This window comes from Sorex fumeus, unplaced genomic scaffold, assembly GCF_029834395.1.
Source record: "Sorex fumeus unplaced genomic scaffold, SorFum_2.1 ptg000013l, whole genome shotgun sequence".
NCBI classification, from domain to species: Eukaryota; Metazoa; Chordata; class Mammalia; order Eulipotyphla; family Soricidae; genus Sorex; species Sorex fumeus.
Genome location: NW_026606070.1, coordinates 10,206,388 through 10,223,524, shown reverse-complemented (window position 1 = coordinate 10,223,524; position 17,137 = coordinate 10,206,388). Strand labels below are relative to the sequence as shown.

Sequence of the window (17,137 nt, the reverse complement as noted above, 5' to 3'; positions counted from 1 at the left end):
ATCAGCGAAGCAGGCTTTTATCTTGATCACTTGGAGAGAATGTTGACCAAAATCTGCGGGAAGTCTAGTCCAATTTCACTAGGTACATTGGGTCAGTGTTTACTAATTCCATGTTCATTGTGACTGCACAGAGTGTGACTGCCACAGATAAGGAGGATCCTAGGTAGATCCATCTGCATCCAGCTCGGGCTCTGTGTTAGTTTGGTATTCTTTCATGTCACCAGAATTTAGTCATCTTATCAAGTGCTTAGCTCTGACAGAGCGTAATAACCCAAGCAGAGGAGGCAATTCAAAGCCTAACGCCACCTTTCTGGGAACTGAGTAAAAAGACTAGAAAACATTCCCGAGCAAAGATGCTGCAGACAGGACCTGCCATTATCATGGGGACGGATTCAAATGTGATTTTCATATTGAGAGGCTGAGAATCTGCCATTGAACTTGATGATAGGGAGATGGTTAATGATCTTCCTTTGCTGGAACTTTTGGCTATAGGCGGCAGCACACCAGGACTCTTCCTGGCTCCATGCTCAAGCCTGTGCCCTGGGAGTCCCAAGGGGACCAGACGTTGTGTCGTGCCAGGGGTGCAGCTGGAGTCAGCAGCAGCAGTTGGTGCCTTTCCTCCTGTACTGTCTCCAGTCCATGGTTGATGATTTTTTTTTCTTGTTGGGTCACACCTGGCAATGCACAGGAGTTACTCCTGGCTCTGCACTCAGGAATTACTCCTGGTGGTGCTCAGGGGACTATATGGGATGCTGGGAATCAAACCGGGGTCGACCGCGTGCAAGGCAAACGCCCTACCCGCTGTGTTATCACTCCAGACCCTGGTTGATGACCTTAACAAAGGGCTTTTTCACATACTGCATGAAGTTAAAAAAGCCTGGCTGCGGTGGGCTCAGGGAGAGCTCGGAAGGCGGACATAGCAGGAATATAGATGGTGCTTAAGGAGTTTTGTTATAAAGGAGTTAGAGGAAAGAGGCAATAACTGGACACTGACAGGGACCAAATGAGGTTTGACTTCTTTGTATTTATTTATTTTATTTTATTCGGGGGGAGGGCATTCCTGGGAGTGCTCAGCGCTTACTCCTGGCTCTCTGCCAGTGCTCAGGGGACCATACGGGGTATTGTGGATGAGACCAAAGTCTGCTGCATGCTAGGCAAACACCCTACCTACTGTACTAGCTCTCTGACTCAACTTGTTTGAATTTTAGGGTAAAATTTCAGATGGGCGGTGGGAGGGATACCGGGATCCGTGGTGGCACTGGTGGAGGGACACGTATTTGATCATTGTATAATTGTAGCCCAAGCACAAAAATTTGTAAGTCTACAACTGTACCACATGATGTCTCACTAATAAAAATTTAAAAAAAGAAAAGAAAAGATATTGATCAAAAAAAACATTTCAGAGTTTTTATGCACAAATGAGAATAATCCTATTGGTAGATCAGTAGAAATTTGATGGTGCAGGAGAAAGCAAACATTTGCAGAGACACGCCATTAAGTAGAGCAAAGGGAGGGAAACACCCAAACTTGAAACGGTACATCTGTCGGGAAACGAAGGCAGGAAGAGTCTCAGTGCTAATGAAGGGAGAATAAGTAGATTGGGAAGTGGCGCTGAGAAAGTCGATACCTGATTAAATCTATTTTGTCCGTGAAATGAGCCAGACATTAGTTGCAAGTAAGGCACTTTTTGAGCTTTGAGAGCAAAGGAGGATATGAAGCCATCTTCTCAGAGCAGAGGAAAATGGACCAGAGGATTCTAGAGACCAGCGGATCAGAATGCTCAGAGCCTAGGAGATGTGTTCTTTGGTTTTTTAGGGTTTTTGAGTGTTTGTTTAGAGCCATACATGGTGGTGCTTGGGGGTTACTCCTGGCTCTGCACTCAGGAATTTCTCCCAGCAGTGCTCGGGGACCATATGAAATGCCAGGGATCAAATCCATGTTAGCCTCGTACAAGGCAAATGCCCTACCTACTGTACTATCACTTCGACCCTCAGAAAAACTTTTTAAATTATCATATTATTAAAGCATGATAGACTGTAGATGTTTGAAGTATACACATTGATAACTCTGACACATGCCAATAAAATATTGACTCACAGAACACCACACAATAAAAATAATGAACACACCCATTTTCTCATGCCACTGTGTGATTGCCCAACCCACGTCCACTGCAACCCACCTCTTTCCCCAGGTATCCAGAGAGCTGTTTTCTGTCACTACAGGTTCCTCTGCATTTTATAGAAATACATATAATCCCATCATTCAATACACACCCTTTCTCTCTGAATATTTTTAGCTCAACACAATTATTTTGCTTCATCCATGTTATTGTTTGCCTTCACGAGGCCGACCCGGGTGACCCAGGTTTGATTTCTCCACCCCACTCGGAGAGCCCGGCAAGCTACCAAGAGTCGGTAAGCTACCAAGAGTATCTCGCCTGCACGGCAAAGCCTGGCAAGCTCCCCGTGGTGTATTCAATATGCCAAACACAATAACAACAAGTCTTACAATGGAGACGTTGCTGGGCCTGCTCGAGCAAATCGATGAACAATAGGAGGACAGTGCTTACAGTGCTACATGTTATTGTTATGGATAACATGGGTTACAAGCTACCAAGAGTAGTTTAATGGTAGTTTGGTCTTTTGTCCCTGTTATCATTGAGTTATATTCCTTGATACACATATACTGCAATTTCTTTATAAGTTCATCAGGTGATTGACATTTGACTCATTTCCAAGTCTGAGACAACATAATAAAGCCATCATAAATAAAGCTGCTGCAAGTATATAAAAAACTTTATTTGTACCAAAACTTTCCATTTTCTTATGTAAGTACCTAGGAATAGAGTGACCAGATCAAACAGTAGATGTATTTTGTTTCATTTGGTTTGGTTTTTTGAGCCATGCCTAGTCTTCAGAACTTACTCCTGGCTCTGTACTCTGTACAGGGATCACTCTTGGCAGGGCTCAGGGGACAATAAGGGATGCTGGGAATTGAATCTGGGTTGGCTTCATGCAAGACAAGTGCCATACCTACTGTAGTATTGCTCTAGACCCTGGATATTTAACTATTTAATAAACTGCCAAACTATTTTCCAAATATACAATTAAGTGTGTACATACCTGTTGTGGATGTGCAAGCGGTCCACTAATGTTTCATCCTGGAGAAAGTGGTCAGGAGTGGCTGCTGTGAGTGGAGAGACATTGAGTAGGAATAAAAGAAAAGAGAGCTGAGTCGGAATCATTGGAGATGGTAGTGAAAGTGTCAAGCACTTGCAAATGAGATTTTTGGATATGATGTGTAATAGTCCTGTGAAGAGAAGGTGGCTGAGGGGAGGACGCCAAAGAAATATGAGGCAAGATTTTAGATGGTGCATTTTGAGTTGCTGAAACCACCGTGACTGGAGGCAGAGCAAGGCTGGGTGGCACCACAGCTAGTCAAATGGGTGGGGCAGGGGACAGTCACAGGAAAGTGGCTGTTGGTTACAGTCCCATGCAGCAAAAATTTGGTAAGATAGTAAAATTTTTAAATTATGGAGTATTTTGTATTCAGAAGGTCATATATAGCGGATATATAAAGACTCAAGAAATAGAACAGTGCTTAATATCAATTATAACTGCAATGACTTGAGTATCCCTTGGGCTGCGCTAATGATGATAAAATGAATCGTAACTACCAGTGACATTAATGACTCTGTAGAGAATGTGGATCACGTGGTGGGCTCTGCACTGCTTCTTAGTATTTAATTTTCACTACAATGATCCCCCACAAGATAGGTGCTGTTACCTCTACTTTATAACTAACGAGACTGGGACTCAGAAGGAAATGAAGGAGGACATTAACTATACCTTTCAAATAACCCCAAGTCCCTTTCACCGGCATTCCCTCCCACTTCCCACAATGGTGTTCACCAGCCAGCTACTTCTATATATCATCCCTTATTTTGGTTTATGACTCACTTCATATTTACTTCATGATTTTATGTTTTAAGCTCAGTACAATTTTTTTTTTAATTTTGTTGTTGTTGTTGTTGAATCACTGTGAGAATAGACCCTTACAAAGCTGTTCATGATTAGTTTTCAATCATTCAGTGTTCCAACACCCATCCCTCCACCAGTGGACATGTCCCAGCACTAGTGTCCCCACGTTCCCTCCCATCACATCCCCACCCCATCCCCAGGCACTTTTCTTCTCTTTCTCAATTCTGGGGTGTTCAAGGACCATATTTGGTACAGGAGGTCGAACCTGGTTCAGCTTCATGCAAGGCAAGCATCCTATTCACTGTACTATCTCTCTGGTGCTTGTATATTTGTTTAAGAGATGAGAACAATTGTTTGAAAATTACAAAAATGGGAAAAGAAGAAACAAGCCATCTGCAGATCCAGCAATATGTGAGTTGGGAGACTACAAAGGAAAGATTTATGGTTGAGGCTACTGAATCTTCAGAGCCGGATATCTTTGCATCACAGCAAGATAATTATCACATGTAGATTCTCCATTATTTCTACAGTGACTTTTCCTTGGGCCTAACATTGCATTTGATCATCTATATGACTTCATACATCTGCAGTCCATACGGCTGAACTCAAATTCAGACTGACTCAAATTCAGACTTCATTCAAAAGAATTGTGTCTCATACTATATATCTTTTGAGTCCTGCCATGTTATACCTTTATAAATAATTGTCATCATATTAAGTCTATTATTCATTCCATTTAATCACCAAATATTTATTGTCTTACACACCTGGTACTATATGGTAATGCTATAGAAATAGAAGCTGTATCTGACTGTATCTGACTCTGTTTCCCTGAGTCAGATAAATGAATTCTTGGTGCAACTAATAGTTAGTTGAAACAGAATACAAGGCTCAGGGGACTATATGTGATGCCAGTGATCGATTCCGGGTTGACCATGTGCAAGGCAAGCACCTGACCTACTGAACTATCTCACTAGCCTCAGAAGTACATTTTGATCACATTGAAAGAATCAAAGTCTTATACTGCGGAAAGAATAAGGGCAATCGAGGGTGACTCCAGGGGCCTAGAGCATCAAAGGATTCCAAGGAATGGCGTATTGAAGCATTGCAAAGACAAATGAGCTTATTCCTGTTGAAAATAACAAACTAATACCCTTATACATCACTTAACTTAGTAAATTCTCAGCACCTGCCACAAAGAACTGTTCGGCCTTTGATAATAGTGGGAAAGAGGGCAGCTTGATCAACAAACACGCAGTGGACCCCGCTCTCACTCTATTCTCGCTCTCCTCTTTAGGTTCCTGATACCCATTGCTTTCCAGCAGACCAACCGCCCCGTGCCAGTTGTGTACTCACTCAACACAGAATTTCAGCTCTGTAACAACGAGAAGGTTTTTCTGATGGATCCCAACACGTCTGATATGTCCCTGGCAGAAATGGATTACAAAGGCGCCTTCTCAAAAGGTAAGTGTTTCCTTCCCCTGCAGATTACTCTCAGGGATTCCCCAGCTTCTCTCTGCTCGTCACCTCTCAGGCCACTTTCTCTGGGAAGATGCCCCTGGGCTCAGTTTCAGGGTTTGTTGGGGCACAGACCCATATTCTGTTCTGCTCGAAACCTGGAATCTTTGACCTGATTCAAAGGAACACTACGTGATTCTGAGTAAGGCGCTGGTGCCTGGTGTGACCCCCGTCATCCCCTAGCCTCATGCCAGACATACTTGGACCCACCATTCTCTCTCTGCTTGAAAGGGTCACTCTGACCCCTCCCTGCCCCAATCAGAGCTCCCCTACATTTTCAAAAGCCGCACCCTTTCTCTCAGGTGCATATTCAAATGTTCACTTCCTCAAAGAGACTTTCCTTCCCCACAGCAGACAGTCTAGCAAAGGCCTTCGAAGCCTTCATTTCTTCATTTGCCCAAGGCCTACACCTGCTCTTGTGCTCAGGGGACCAAGAGATCCAAGGAGTCCATCTCAGAGGGTCCCTCGTGCTAGGCATCTACTCTACCTCTGGAACTGAGCACACTGCCTACATTCTTTAAAAAAATTTTTTTTTAATTTTGTAATTGAATCACAGTGAGATACAGAGTCACAAAGTTGTTCATGATCCAGGTTTCAGTCATACAGTTCTTTTAACACCATCCCTTCACCAGTGTATATTACCCACCCCCGATGTCCCATTTCCCTCCTGCCACCCCCAACCTACCTCTATGGCAGGCGCTCTCTCTCTCTCTCTCTCTCTCTCTCTCTCTCTCTCTCGCTCTCTCTCGCTCTCACTCTCTGTTGCATTATGGTTTGCAGCACAGATACTGAAAGCTTTATCGTGTATATTCCCTTACCTACTTTCAGCACTCTTGTCCTGAGTTATCGTTTTCTTGTCCTGAGTTGTTATTTCCAGCATTATTACCATACTGCTCCCTTCTCGATCCTAACTGTTCTTCACCCCACACACTTGTGGCAAGCTTCCAACCATTGACCAGTCTGCCTGGCCCCTGTTTTCTCTGGCCTTGGATATTAGTCTTATACTATTTTTTCATATCCCACAAATGAGTGCAGTCATTCTATGTCAGTGCCTCTCCTTCTGACACACTTTACTCAGCATGATACTCTCCATGACCATCCATTTATAAGCAAATTTCATGACTTCATTTTTTCCTTGTGGTTGCATAGTATTCCATTGTGTAGATGTACCATCACCTCCTACATTCTTAATATTAAGATAAATGAAATCCAACTCACATATGCTTCTTGAGTTCATCCCACTGCTTTGAAGCTGTATTTTAGATATAGATATCTCCCTGGATAATCAAAATATTCCTCTGAGGGTCAGGAATGCAGAGCACTCAGGGGCAGAGCACTTACCATCTCCGTGATCCTAGTCTTTATTCTCCATGTTTCTGAAGCACCGGTGTGTTAAGTTTATGTTTTATTTTGTTTGGGGGCCATAATCCAGTGGTGCTCAAAGCTTATTCCTGGCTCTGTGCTCAGGGATCTATCCTGGCAGGCTTAGAGGACCATATGTGGTGCTAAGGATTGAACCCAGGCTGACTACATGCAAGGCAAGAGCCCTACCCACTGTGTTATCACTCTAGCCCCCTGTTGAATGCAATTTAGAGCTAATTTCAGGTGTCTCTATGCTTATGAGACCATAAAGCGAGTAAGATATTTGCCTTGCACATCAGATTGGATCCGTAGCATGACCTTTGGTCCTCTGAAAGCCACCAAAAGTGATCCCAGAGCACAAAGCCAGGAGTAAGCCCTGAGCACGGCCGGATATTGCTGCAATACAAATCAAAACAAAATTAAAATAGGTAAAGCTTTCCTGTTACACTGATGAAACTCAGGTCCAAGCCTCAGCACCCATGTCACCATCCTGAGACTCTCAGTCCAGGCCTCTCCACATGCTCCACTCAGGCCACAAATGCTTCCTCAGTGCCACAGAGCAAATGATCTGAAGGAGTGTTCAGAATCAGATGGATTCATACTCAAGGCTTCCTCCCCCCATGCCACAGATAGAAAAACTTACCCATGTTATTTAAAATAAGGCTAGTAATAGAACTTATCACTTGGGTTTGGGGAAAATTAAATCATAGTATTAATTAAGAATTTGCCCAATAGGAGCCCTAAGAACGCAGTAACTCCACTGGGACCAATAGCCTTCAGTCTGTCGAGTGTGGATTTCCTGTGGGGATTCTCTTTCTGAGTCTCGCTCTTGCACCTCAGCAGTGCCTAACAAATGTTTAACAAGTGCTACTTCAGCCCTACTCCTATACTGCTCACATCTCGTATCTTTCCCTATCAAATCCTCTCAAATCTCTCCCCAGGCAGGTTCCTGAGCTGAGCAAATGGCTCATCTAGCTGTATCTTCTATCGTGGGGCCCAGCAGTAGACAAGGGGGTGCTGATGGTCTGGGTTTTAGAGCCAAGTACCTTGACTTCAGAGTCTGTTCTGTGACCTTCATCCAGTCGCTTAATCCCACAGTCCTTCAATTTCCTCTACTGTTGTAAGAATGACATGAATTCTCACACAGGAACAACTTAGTATAGTACCTAGCAAATAAGATGAGTTTGACAGATGTCAACTATTCTTAGCAATTGCGTAGCTTTTATTTCTGTCTTTTCAGGGAATTATGATACCTTAGTATTCATGGCATATACTAAATGCTTGGTACACCTTAAACATAAAACACTCATTGAATGAAAGAATCAATGAACGAATTTATTTTATTTTATTTATTTACTTATTTTGCTTTTTGGGTCACACCCGGCGATGCACAGGGGTTACTCCCGGCTCTTCGCTCAGGAATTACTCCTGGTGGTGCTCGGGGGACCATGTGGGATGCTGGGAATCGAACCCGGGTCGGCCGCGTGCAAGGCAAATGCCCTACCCGCTGTGCTATCACTCCAGCCCCGAACGAATTTATTTTAGCCTTTTAGGAGCATATGGAATCATAACACTCCTTGTGGAGCAGTACTTTGCCTCGAAGGCAGTATGTTAAATCCTCTCTACCCCTGATATGCTTTCATTATAAACTCTGACCTAATTAATGCCTCTTAATCTTTTCAGGTCAAATCCTTTATGGCCGAGTGCTTTGGAATCCAGAACAAAACCTTAATTCTGCTTACAAGCTTCAGCTGGAGAAAGTCTATCTTTGTACTGGCAAGGATGGTTACGTACCTTTTTTTGATCCCACGGGGACAATCTACAATGAGGGACCACAGTATGGATGCATTCAGCCAAATAAACACCTAAAACACAGATTTCTGCTACTGGTATGCTAACATTCAGGATGAATTTCTCCTAAAGCAGAACACACCCTACTCCTGATGCTTCTCTGTAGATATTTTTGTTATTGTTGATGTTTTTCCCTAACCAATAAAATGATAGTGTATGTTAACAAATGTAATGGTTAAGGTATGTCATAGAACAAGTTTTATTGATGTCCTGAGAAGCAGAAAGTCTAGGCCAGTGTATCTTGGTGTGTGGCCCAGATACCCATGAATAGCTTCAATATGATTCAGAGAATACCTAAGGTCAAAACTACTTTCAGATAATATAACGTTGCTACACTTTTCACAGGCATTTCCTCATGAGTGGAGAGAGTATGGAAGATTTATTGATAGACTCCACAATTCCACATTGTAACTAATCTTTTAAACACCTGGCTTTCCTAAGTTTTATTTCGGAATCTAAAAAGTCCATAGTTATATGGGGAAAATATTAAAGCCTCTCTTTTTCAGCACCATAGCTGTTCAATGCCATATTTTTCTAATATATCTAACCAAAACAACATATTACAGCTGATATAATACAGAAGCCCGCACAGGAGAGCCTGACAAGCTCCCTGAGGCATATTCGATGTGCCAAAACCAGTAGCAATAACAGGTCTCATTCCCCTGACCCTGAAAGAGTTAGGAAAGATGAGTAAGGAGAGGCTGCTAAAATCTCAGGGCTGGAACGAATGGAGACATTACTGGTGCCCGCTCAAGTAAATCAATGAACAACAGGATGACAGTGATACAGTGATAATACAGAAGAACTTATGAGGACAGACATTCTTTTCCAAAGATTCAAAAATAAAGACAATGCTACCTCTCTTTTTAGGAGGTGGGGTTGAATATAGGCATTTTTACTAAGAAAAAAATGTTACTTAAAAGGTAAATAGGTTTCCCTGGGGCCGGAGTGATAGTACAGATGGTAAGGCATTTGCCTTATATGCAGCTGACCTAGTTTCAAATCCCCGCATCCCATATGGTCCCCCAAGCACCGCCAGGAGTAATTCCTGAGCATTACTGGGTGTGACCCAAAAAGCAAAAAAAAAAAAAAAAAAAAAAAAAAGTAATTAGGTTTCACTATTCACTTTATGAGTAAAAAGTAAACTATACAAAAATGATAAAATGAAATCTTTTTGTCATTTTTAAATGAACTATGTTTATTTTGCTTGTCCTGGGACCACACCTGGTGGTGCCTAGGGCTTACTTTTTGCGCCTACTCAGGGGTCACTCCTGGTGGGCTCAGGAAACCATTCAGACACCAGGAATGAACCCAGACTGACCGTGTGCAAGGCAAGCACCTTACCTACTGTACTGATGCTCCAGCCCCCCAAAGAACTATACTTAATTCTCTTCAAATATATGCTTCCTTAATATTCAGATGCATATTCATATGACTCATATGCATATGAATCATTCAAGAATTTTAAAAGTACAAATAGTCACTCAGTAGTAGCTCTTGTGTGGTGCCCAAGATTTTGAATTTTTTAAAGCTGCTATTTCGTAGCAAACATGTCAAAACAAGTTCGTAGGCAAAGTTCTAAAGAATCATGCAAATTGTAATTGCCCCTCATCTAGCTCTATTACCCTGCTCCATAAGCACCAATATACTATTAAATGTTTTGACATTAATAAAGTAAAACTTCAACTTCAAAAAAATGAGTTGCTAAATACATTTTTTTCATGACTCAGTGTGAATTTTGATATAGGGAATATTCATACCTAGAAATGGCATAAATAGTAAAGTTGGGAGGTGTCTTATTCGTCAGTATGGAGTGGCCCCTGGGTCCGATTCCTGACAGTCTAGTTGTCCAGACTGTCCCTCTGTTTAGACACTGCAGAGGCATCACCCATCCTGCCTAGAACCGCACCTCAGGGCCCAGAGGCAATGGTGGATAATGAATGTGTTTGAAATGAGTCAGAAAGAGAGGGACAGACATAGAATGACTCATTTGTGGAATATAAAATAACATAATATGAGACTAACACCTAAAGACAGTAGAGACAAAGGTCTGGAGGATAGCTCCATGGTTGGAAGCCTGTCTCATGTGCTGGGGGAGAAGGCAGTTGGGATGGAGAACAGACCACTAAGTCAATGATGGTTGGAAGGATCGCTTGGGATGGGATATGTGTGCTGAAAGTTAACAAAGGACCAAACATGATGGCCTCTCAGTGTCTGTATTGCAAACCATAATCCCCAAAAGTAGAGAGAGAGTAAGAAGGAAATTGTCTGCCATAGATGCAGGGGGTGGGGGTGGGGGTCGGGGTGGGAGGATACTGGGGACATCAGAGGTGGAAAATGCGCACTGGTGGAGGTATGGGTGTTCAATCATTGTATGATGAAAATCATGAAAGCTTTGTAACTGTGTCTCACAGTGATTCAATTAAAAAGATCGTGTTTGTGCATTGCAGTCTCCCCGCTCTGCCCGGCTGCTGCCCTCATAGAGTAGCTCCATCTTTCTAATCCTTGTTTCCTTATCTGACTCTCCAGGACCGCAGTCAGCCGGAGGTCACTGATAAGTACTTCCACGATGTGCCCTTCGAGGCCCACTTCGCCTCCGAGCTGCCCGATTTCCATGTGGTCAGCAGCATGCCGGGTGTGGATGGATTCACGCTGAAAGTAGATGCACTTTATAAGGTGAGTATGGGGAGCACAGGAGCGTTGAGTCAAGGTCACTATAAAGGTCACCAAGAGAAGGACTGTTCTTTCATAGTATCCTTTCTGGCGGGTCGTAAGCTGCTGTTAACGTGTCCACTTACCTGAACGACCATGATTCCAGAGGAACACAAACCAATCTCAGAACCCAGGGGCTTTTGGCAGTAATCCCTCTAGATTTATTACTAAAATATCAGAAATCCAAAATCACATGTCCGCAATAGCAGCCTCGCAACATCATATGCTCTTTATAATCAACAATAGAAAACAAATTATCTAATGATGTATTTTTTTCAGGTCTGAGTGTTGGGGAAAATTCCAAATAATAATGTTGAGTCTTTTGTCATAATATTGAATGTGATCAACGTAGAGAGACAGAGTAAAGTGAATATCTGCCACACAGGCAGGGGGAGGGGTGGGAGGGAGGTATACTGGGTTCTTGGTGATGGAAAATGTGCACTGGTCAAGGGACAGGTGTTTGATCATTGTATGACCGACCAAGACTTAAACTGAAAGGCTTTGTGACTGTTCTCATGATGTTTCAAGAAATAAAAATTTAAAAATTAAAAATAAAATAAAGTGTCCATTTACCCCCACATTTTTCCATGTATCCTCACCGACCAGAACAATGGTAAAGTGGTTTAAAGTGGCTTCATTTGCAGATAGTCCCTGATCATCATGAGCTTCAGGAGTGCGTATGACACCTTCATTTTTAATAAATTCTTATATTGTCTGCTGGGTGAACTCTTTGCCATGTCAACTAATTTCTGTATGCTTGTGGAAGGCATTTAACAAAAGCATAAATCCAGTAGAATTTAGAACAGCAGGAATTGAGCCAGGAGGGCGTTGAGTGACAGAGCATACGCAAAGCCCCGGGTCCCACCCCCAGCACCTCATGGTATGGAACGTCTGAACGGATAGTATTTAACAAGACAAAGTCATCTCTTCCAGTCATAAATATGAGCTTCCAAAATCAAAAGCTCTTTTTCCTCCCCTTTGCCCTTTTGAGCCACACCTGGCTATACTTACAGCTTACTCCTGGCTCTGTGCTCGGGGATCATACCTGGGAGTGCTCAAGGGACTATATGGAATACTAAGGATCAAACCCGCATCGGCAGCACACAAAGCAGATGCCTAACCGACCATACTGTCTCACCAGCTACCATCCTCCACCCTTTTTTTCTCTAATTACGAGTCCATGGTCTTAGAATCCAAAACTATTATAAACTCTTGCAAAGTTAATTCAAATCTCTGCAAGATTTCACTGGAGTTGGGGGAGCGGGGAGGGTGTCGATCAGATGGAAATAAAATATTTTGATAATATAACACCTCAAGGGATGATGATCTGGCAATTTTCAGATTTAGCAATTTTTCACACAGTATGCTTTATGCACAGTAAAGGTATTTTGTATTTGTTGAATGACTGTTCCAGCTGAAATTTATCAATAATTGTTAAATTCATGGGCAAGAGAGATAGTATAGTAGGCAAGGCATTTCTCTCTTGCACATGACAAGTTCAGATTTGACCTCTGACACTCCATAGGGTATATCCCTAGCACCGTCAGGGTCAGCCCTGAGCACAGCTTGGTCTGGCCCCCAAACCAACAAAAATAAGCAAATTAACTTAACAAACAATAAAAGGTCACCAAGAATAAATGTAGTTATTCATAGTATCACTTTGGGGGTCAGGGTGATAATGTAGAGGGTCAATGCACCTGATCTGCATGCAGGAGACCAATGTTAAATCCTCAGCACTGCATGGTCCCCTAAGCGTCACCAAGGGAGACCCCTGAGCAACTTGCCCTGGGGTACTGCCTGGCGTGACTCCAATACCAAAATCAAGACAAAAAACAAGTACAGGAAAAAAAAGGCACAAAACCAAAGTGCAATTACTTTCCTTCTAAAAATAGAAGACCACAAATCCTAAACATTCAAGTAAGAAGACCATGAAAGAGGGGCTGGAGCAATAGCACAGCAAGTAGGGCGTTTGCCTTGCATGTGACCGACCCAGGTTCGGTTCCCAGCATCCCATATGGTCCCCCGAGCACTGCCAGGAGTAATTCCTGAGTGCAGTAACCCCTGAGCACTTCTGGGTGTGACCCAAAAAGCAAAACAAAAACAAAAAAAAAGACCATGGAAGAATCCTCTTCCATGCAGTGATCAGATCCCAGAAAAGAATGCGAATAGCTAACCCAAATCACCCTCATTTGGAAATGCAAGAGCCGGGTGAGATGTGGGTCCCACCCCCACCTATTAGCCACCGACCAGTACTGATGCTTTTCCTGATGCCCTTTCCCAAGGTTTATACTGATGACTGCCACTCCACATCCTTCCTTCCCAGGTGAAGTCCACGGGCCCCTGTAACACATCCCCATTTGTCTCTGTGTCCTCCTCGTGCAGGTGGAAGCCGGACACCAGTGGTACCTCCAGGTCATCTACATCATCGGCCCCGACACCCTCTCCGGGCCCCGGGTGCAGCGCTCTCTCACAGCACCCGTGCGACGCCCCCGCAGGGACCTGGTGGACCCCAGCGGCCGGTTGACCCTGGACGACTCCCTCATCTACGACAACGAAGGGGACCAAGTCAAGAACGGCACCAACATGAAGTCGCTGAGCCTGGAGCTGCAGGAGCCCGTCCTCGCCGCGTCCCTCTCCCAGACGGGCGCATCCCTGGGCAGCGCGCTTGCTGCGGTCATGCTGCTGCTCCTCGTGTGCCTGGTGGCCTGCTTCCTCACCAGGAAGTGCCAGAAGCAGAGGAAGAAGCCAGCCCCGGAGGACGTCCTGGAGGAGTACCCCCTGAACACGAAGGTGGACGTGCCCCGGCGGAGCCCCGAGCAGGTGGAGAAGAACGTGCACAGACAGTACTGCACCGTGCGCAACGTCAACCTGCTGGGCGATGCTGACGCCACCGCCTACGTCTTCAAAGGCGCCAAGGTGAAGAAACTGAACCTGGAGGTCCGAGTCCACAACAACCTACAGGAGGGAACGGAAGTTTAACGGAGGACACCTGTGTGGATTTTTTTTCTTTTTTTTTTCTAAAATCATTTTTATAAGATGGGGGTGGGATGGGGGAGGTGAGGTGTGGGAGGGAAATACTGGTATTTTTATAAATCCTGCAGAGGAAAAAGGGAAAACTCTAGCTTTGGCGGAAGGCACACACACACATCACAGGCATCAACTCACCCGTTGAGCTACCTCGTTGAACAAAGAACCGATGGAGACCCCCAGAGGGGCAGAGTCGAGGCGTTGGAGAGATTTCTCGAAGTCATCCTGGCACCCCCATGTTGCCGCCTCTGCCAGGCCAAGCTCAGGCCGTCAGCGCAGGGGCTCAGAGCCCTGGGAGTGCACACGGGCAGGTCTCAGAGTCAGTCTGCAGGGCTCCGCTGTGCGCTTTCCTTCCCAGCTTGCAGTTCCTCTGGCTTTTCCTGGGCCTCCCTTGGAATCGCTGATATCCAAGTTCCACTTCCTTCCTGCTAGTCAGCACCAGTCTCATCTTTGCTTTCCTCAGAGCCACTGTCCCACCCCAGCTGTGCTTTGCCTTTCCAGAACCCTTTCACCTGGGCTTTTCAGGACTTCCTCTAAACTAGAGCCTTTCTCCGCTGCGAGGGAGAAAAAAGAACAACAAAAGGCAAAAGACAACTCCTGTCTGGCCTCAGAAACAAAAGCAAAAGGCAGACCTCTTGGGTCAGACATCAGAGCAGAAGGGAGGCTGGGGGCTTGTGGGGGGGGGGGGGACAGGATGGGGGGTTTGAAATCTGGGAAAGAAGAGGCCTGGCAAATAGCTCGGAACATGCCAGTGACTCTCCCCCGGGCCCAGGATGATACCCTTGTGCCAGTTTATACCATCATTGGCCTTGGCACTGTCTCAGCACCTCGTCTTCATTGAATGATCTTGGGGATGCATTCAGACATCCTCCGTGGCAAAGCAGGGTCACTGCACCCTGATCTTTCTCTGTGGTAAAATTTATGGATGCTTAACACACACACACACACACACACACACACACACACACTTTCCTGCTACCCCAGGTTTAAACAATATTAGCCAAGATTTGCTAGCTTTGGGCCTTTTGCTAGGGTTTCAGAAAGTAAAGCAAATCCGGAGAAAGCCCAGGTCAGAGTAAAATCTGAATTAATAGGCGTCAACTGGTCTTCGCAGCAGTAATAAAAAATTTATTCCACACAACAAATAAAGCCCTGATAGAATTCACTGCAGAGAAAGTGCCCGGACTCTCTAGGTGGGCAGGCTTGGTTCTTGGTGCAGTATTTCAGGGATTGCTCCTTTGGGGAATTCTTTTCTGGTAGCTCAGGCCCTCATTTGACCTTATTGGCACATTGCAAAGCCCTCAGCAATGGGCTTTAAAATGATTTTGTGTTCAAATACTAGCTTAACTATTTTGCAAGTTGCGTGCACCCTGCTTGCTTTTGTGATTCTCTCTCATCTCTGCCTTAATGGCCAACAACTGAAGCATGCATGTCACGTGGTTTGGAATGTGAGGTACAATTCCATGATTCAGCATTAAAAGACACGTCCTCTTCCTAACGCCCAGCACCCACAGTCCCTGCGCAGAGAGCAGAGCATTCACGCTGTAGAATCACCCACTCTCTGAGCACCTTCCCAACTGGAACCTTTTGGGAGGAAAAGCTAGGAAAAGTGAACCGCGAAAGGTTTTAGCTTTTCTACTGCACTCAGAGCTCCCTAAGAGAAGACCCAGTATGAGCTGTGCCTTGATTTTTTTTGTCGTGCCTTGCACATTACGAGCACTCCCGAAATACCCGTTGTGTTGAAGAATGAATGGTCTCTGGGTGAGTGACAGAGAAATACGTTTTAGGACAGGGAGCCGAGTACGGTGGCAGCATCCTGAAGGCAAGTGGAGGGGGGAAAGAGCACAAACATGGTTTCTTCTACTTGGGTCATCAAGCACTCTTCTCACCGGAACAAAGCCCCCACACCAGGCAGGGGTCTGGCGTGGTCTGAAGGAACACTGGGCAGAAACGCTTGCATCTTGTGTCAGCAATCTTCAGAGCAGGACGTTGAGAGGGAGTTTCGGCTTCACCTCCAAGACGAGTGTGAAGAGTCAGAAGAGGATAAATTAGGGGGAGTGAACCTGGAACCAGAAATTCCTGGCTGGTCACGTGCTCCTACTTGAGCCCAGCGTGGCCAGCTTGGCTGAAGCCTTGTGAACATCCAGGACTGGCTCAGAACCATCAGCTCAGAACAACCACAGAACAACAACCCAGAGGCTGAGCGCCAGTTCTGCCTGGATAGAAAGACAAGCCTGTGGGCGGCGATGGCTGTTTTGACCGACTCCGTACAAGTGTCGCCAGTGCCAGGGTGCCTTCACGGGGAAGCTGCCCCTTGCCCTGCAGAAGCCCCCAAGGATGAGCCTGTAGGATGCCTGCGAGGGAAGAATGCAGGCTGGGGCAGAAGGCAGTGAGCGGGCAGGAATGCACACTGCTCGAACGCGACTGGGATCTTGTGGTGCTGAATGACCTGTGTGACCGGAAAACCCTGGGACTCGCCTCGCCTCCCCTCCTTCCTGCCAGTTGACACTTGGTTGAAAGCCAGCCCTGCTTCCGGGAACGCACACTTACTGAATAGCCGCTGAGGCGTAAGGCTGAGGTGGACGCCTTGGACGCGAGATTTTTCCCTGATGTTGATGTGTTTTATACTCCCTTCATATTCGGGATCGGATAACTTGGTAATGGGTTAGGATTCTGTGACAGTC

General features: G+C 45.1%; 1 protein-coding gene across 1 annotated transcript in view; it reads left to right on the top strand.

The window, feature by feature from the left end:
• The window catches only part of FRAS1 (Fraser extracellular matrix complex subunit 1), a 508,077-nt gene extending 493,672 nt beyond the window's left edge, over positions 1-14,405 (top strand). The window contains exons 71-74 of the mRNA XM_056111320.1: positions 5,281-5,447; positions 8,547-8,752; positions 11,244-11,390; positions 13,809-14,405. Of these exons, the coding sequence (XP_055967295.1) occupies positions 5,281-5,447; positions 8,547-8,752; positions 11,244-11,390; positions 13,809-14,405 (1,117 nt within the window). The remainder of the gene's footprint in view (positions 1-5,280; positions 5,448-8,546; positions 8,753-11,243; positions 11,391-13,808) is intronic.
• Positions 14,406-17,137: the final 2,732 nt, after the last annotated feature.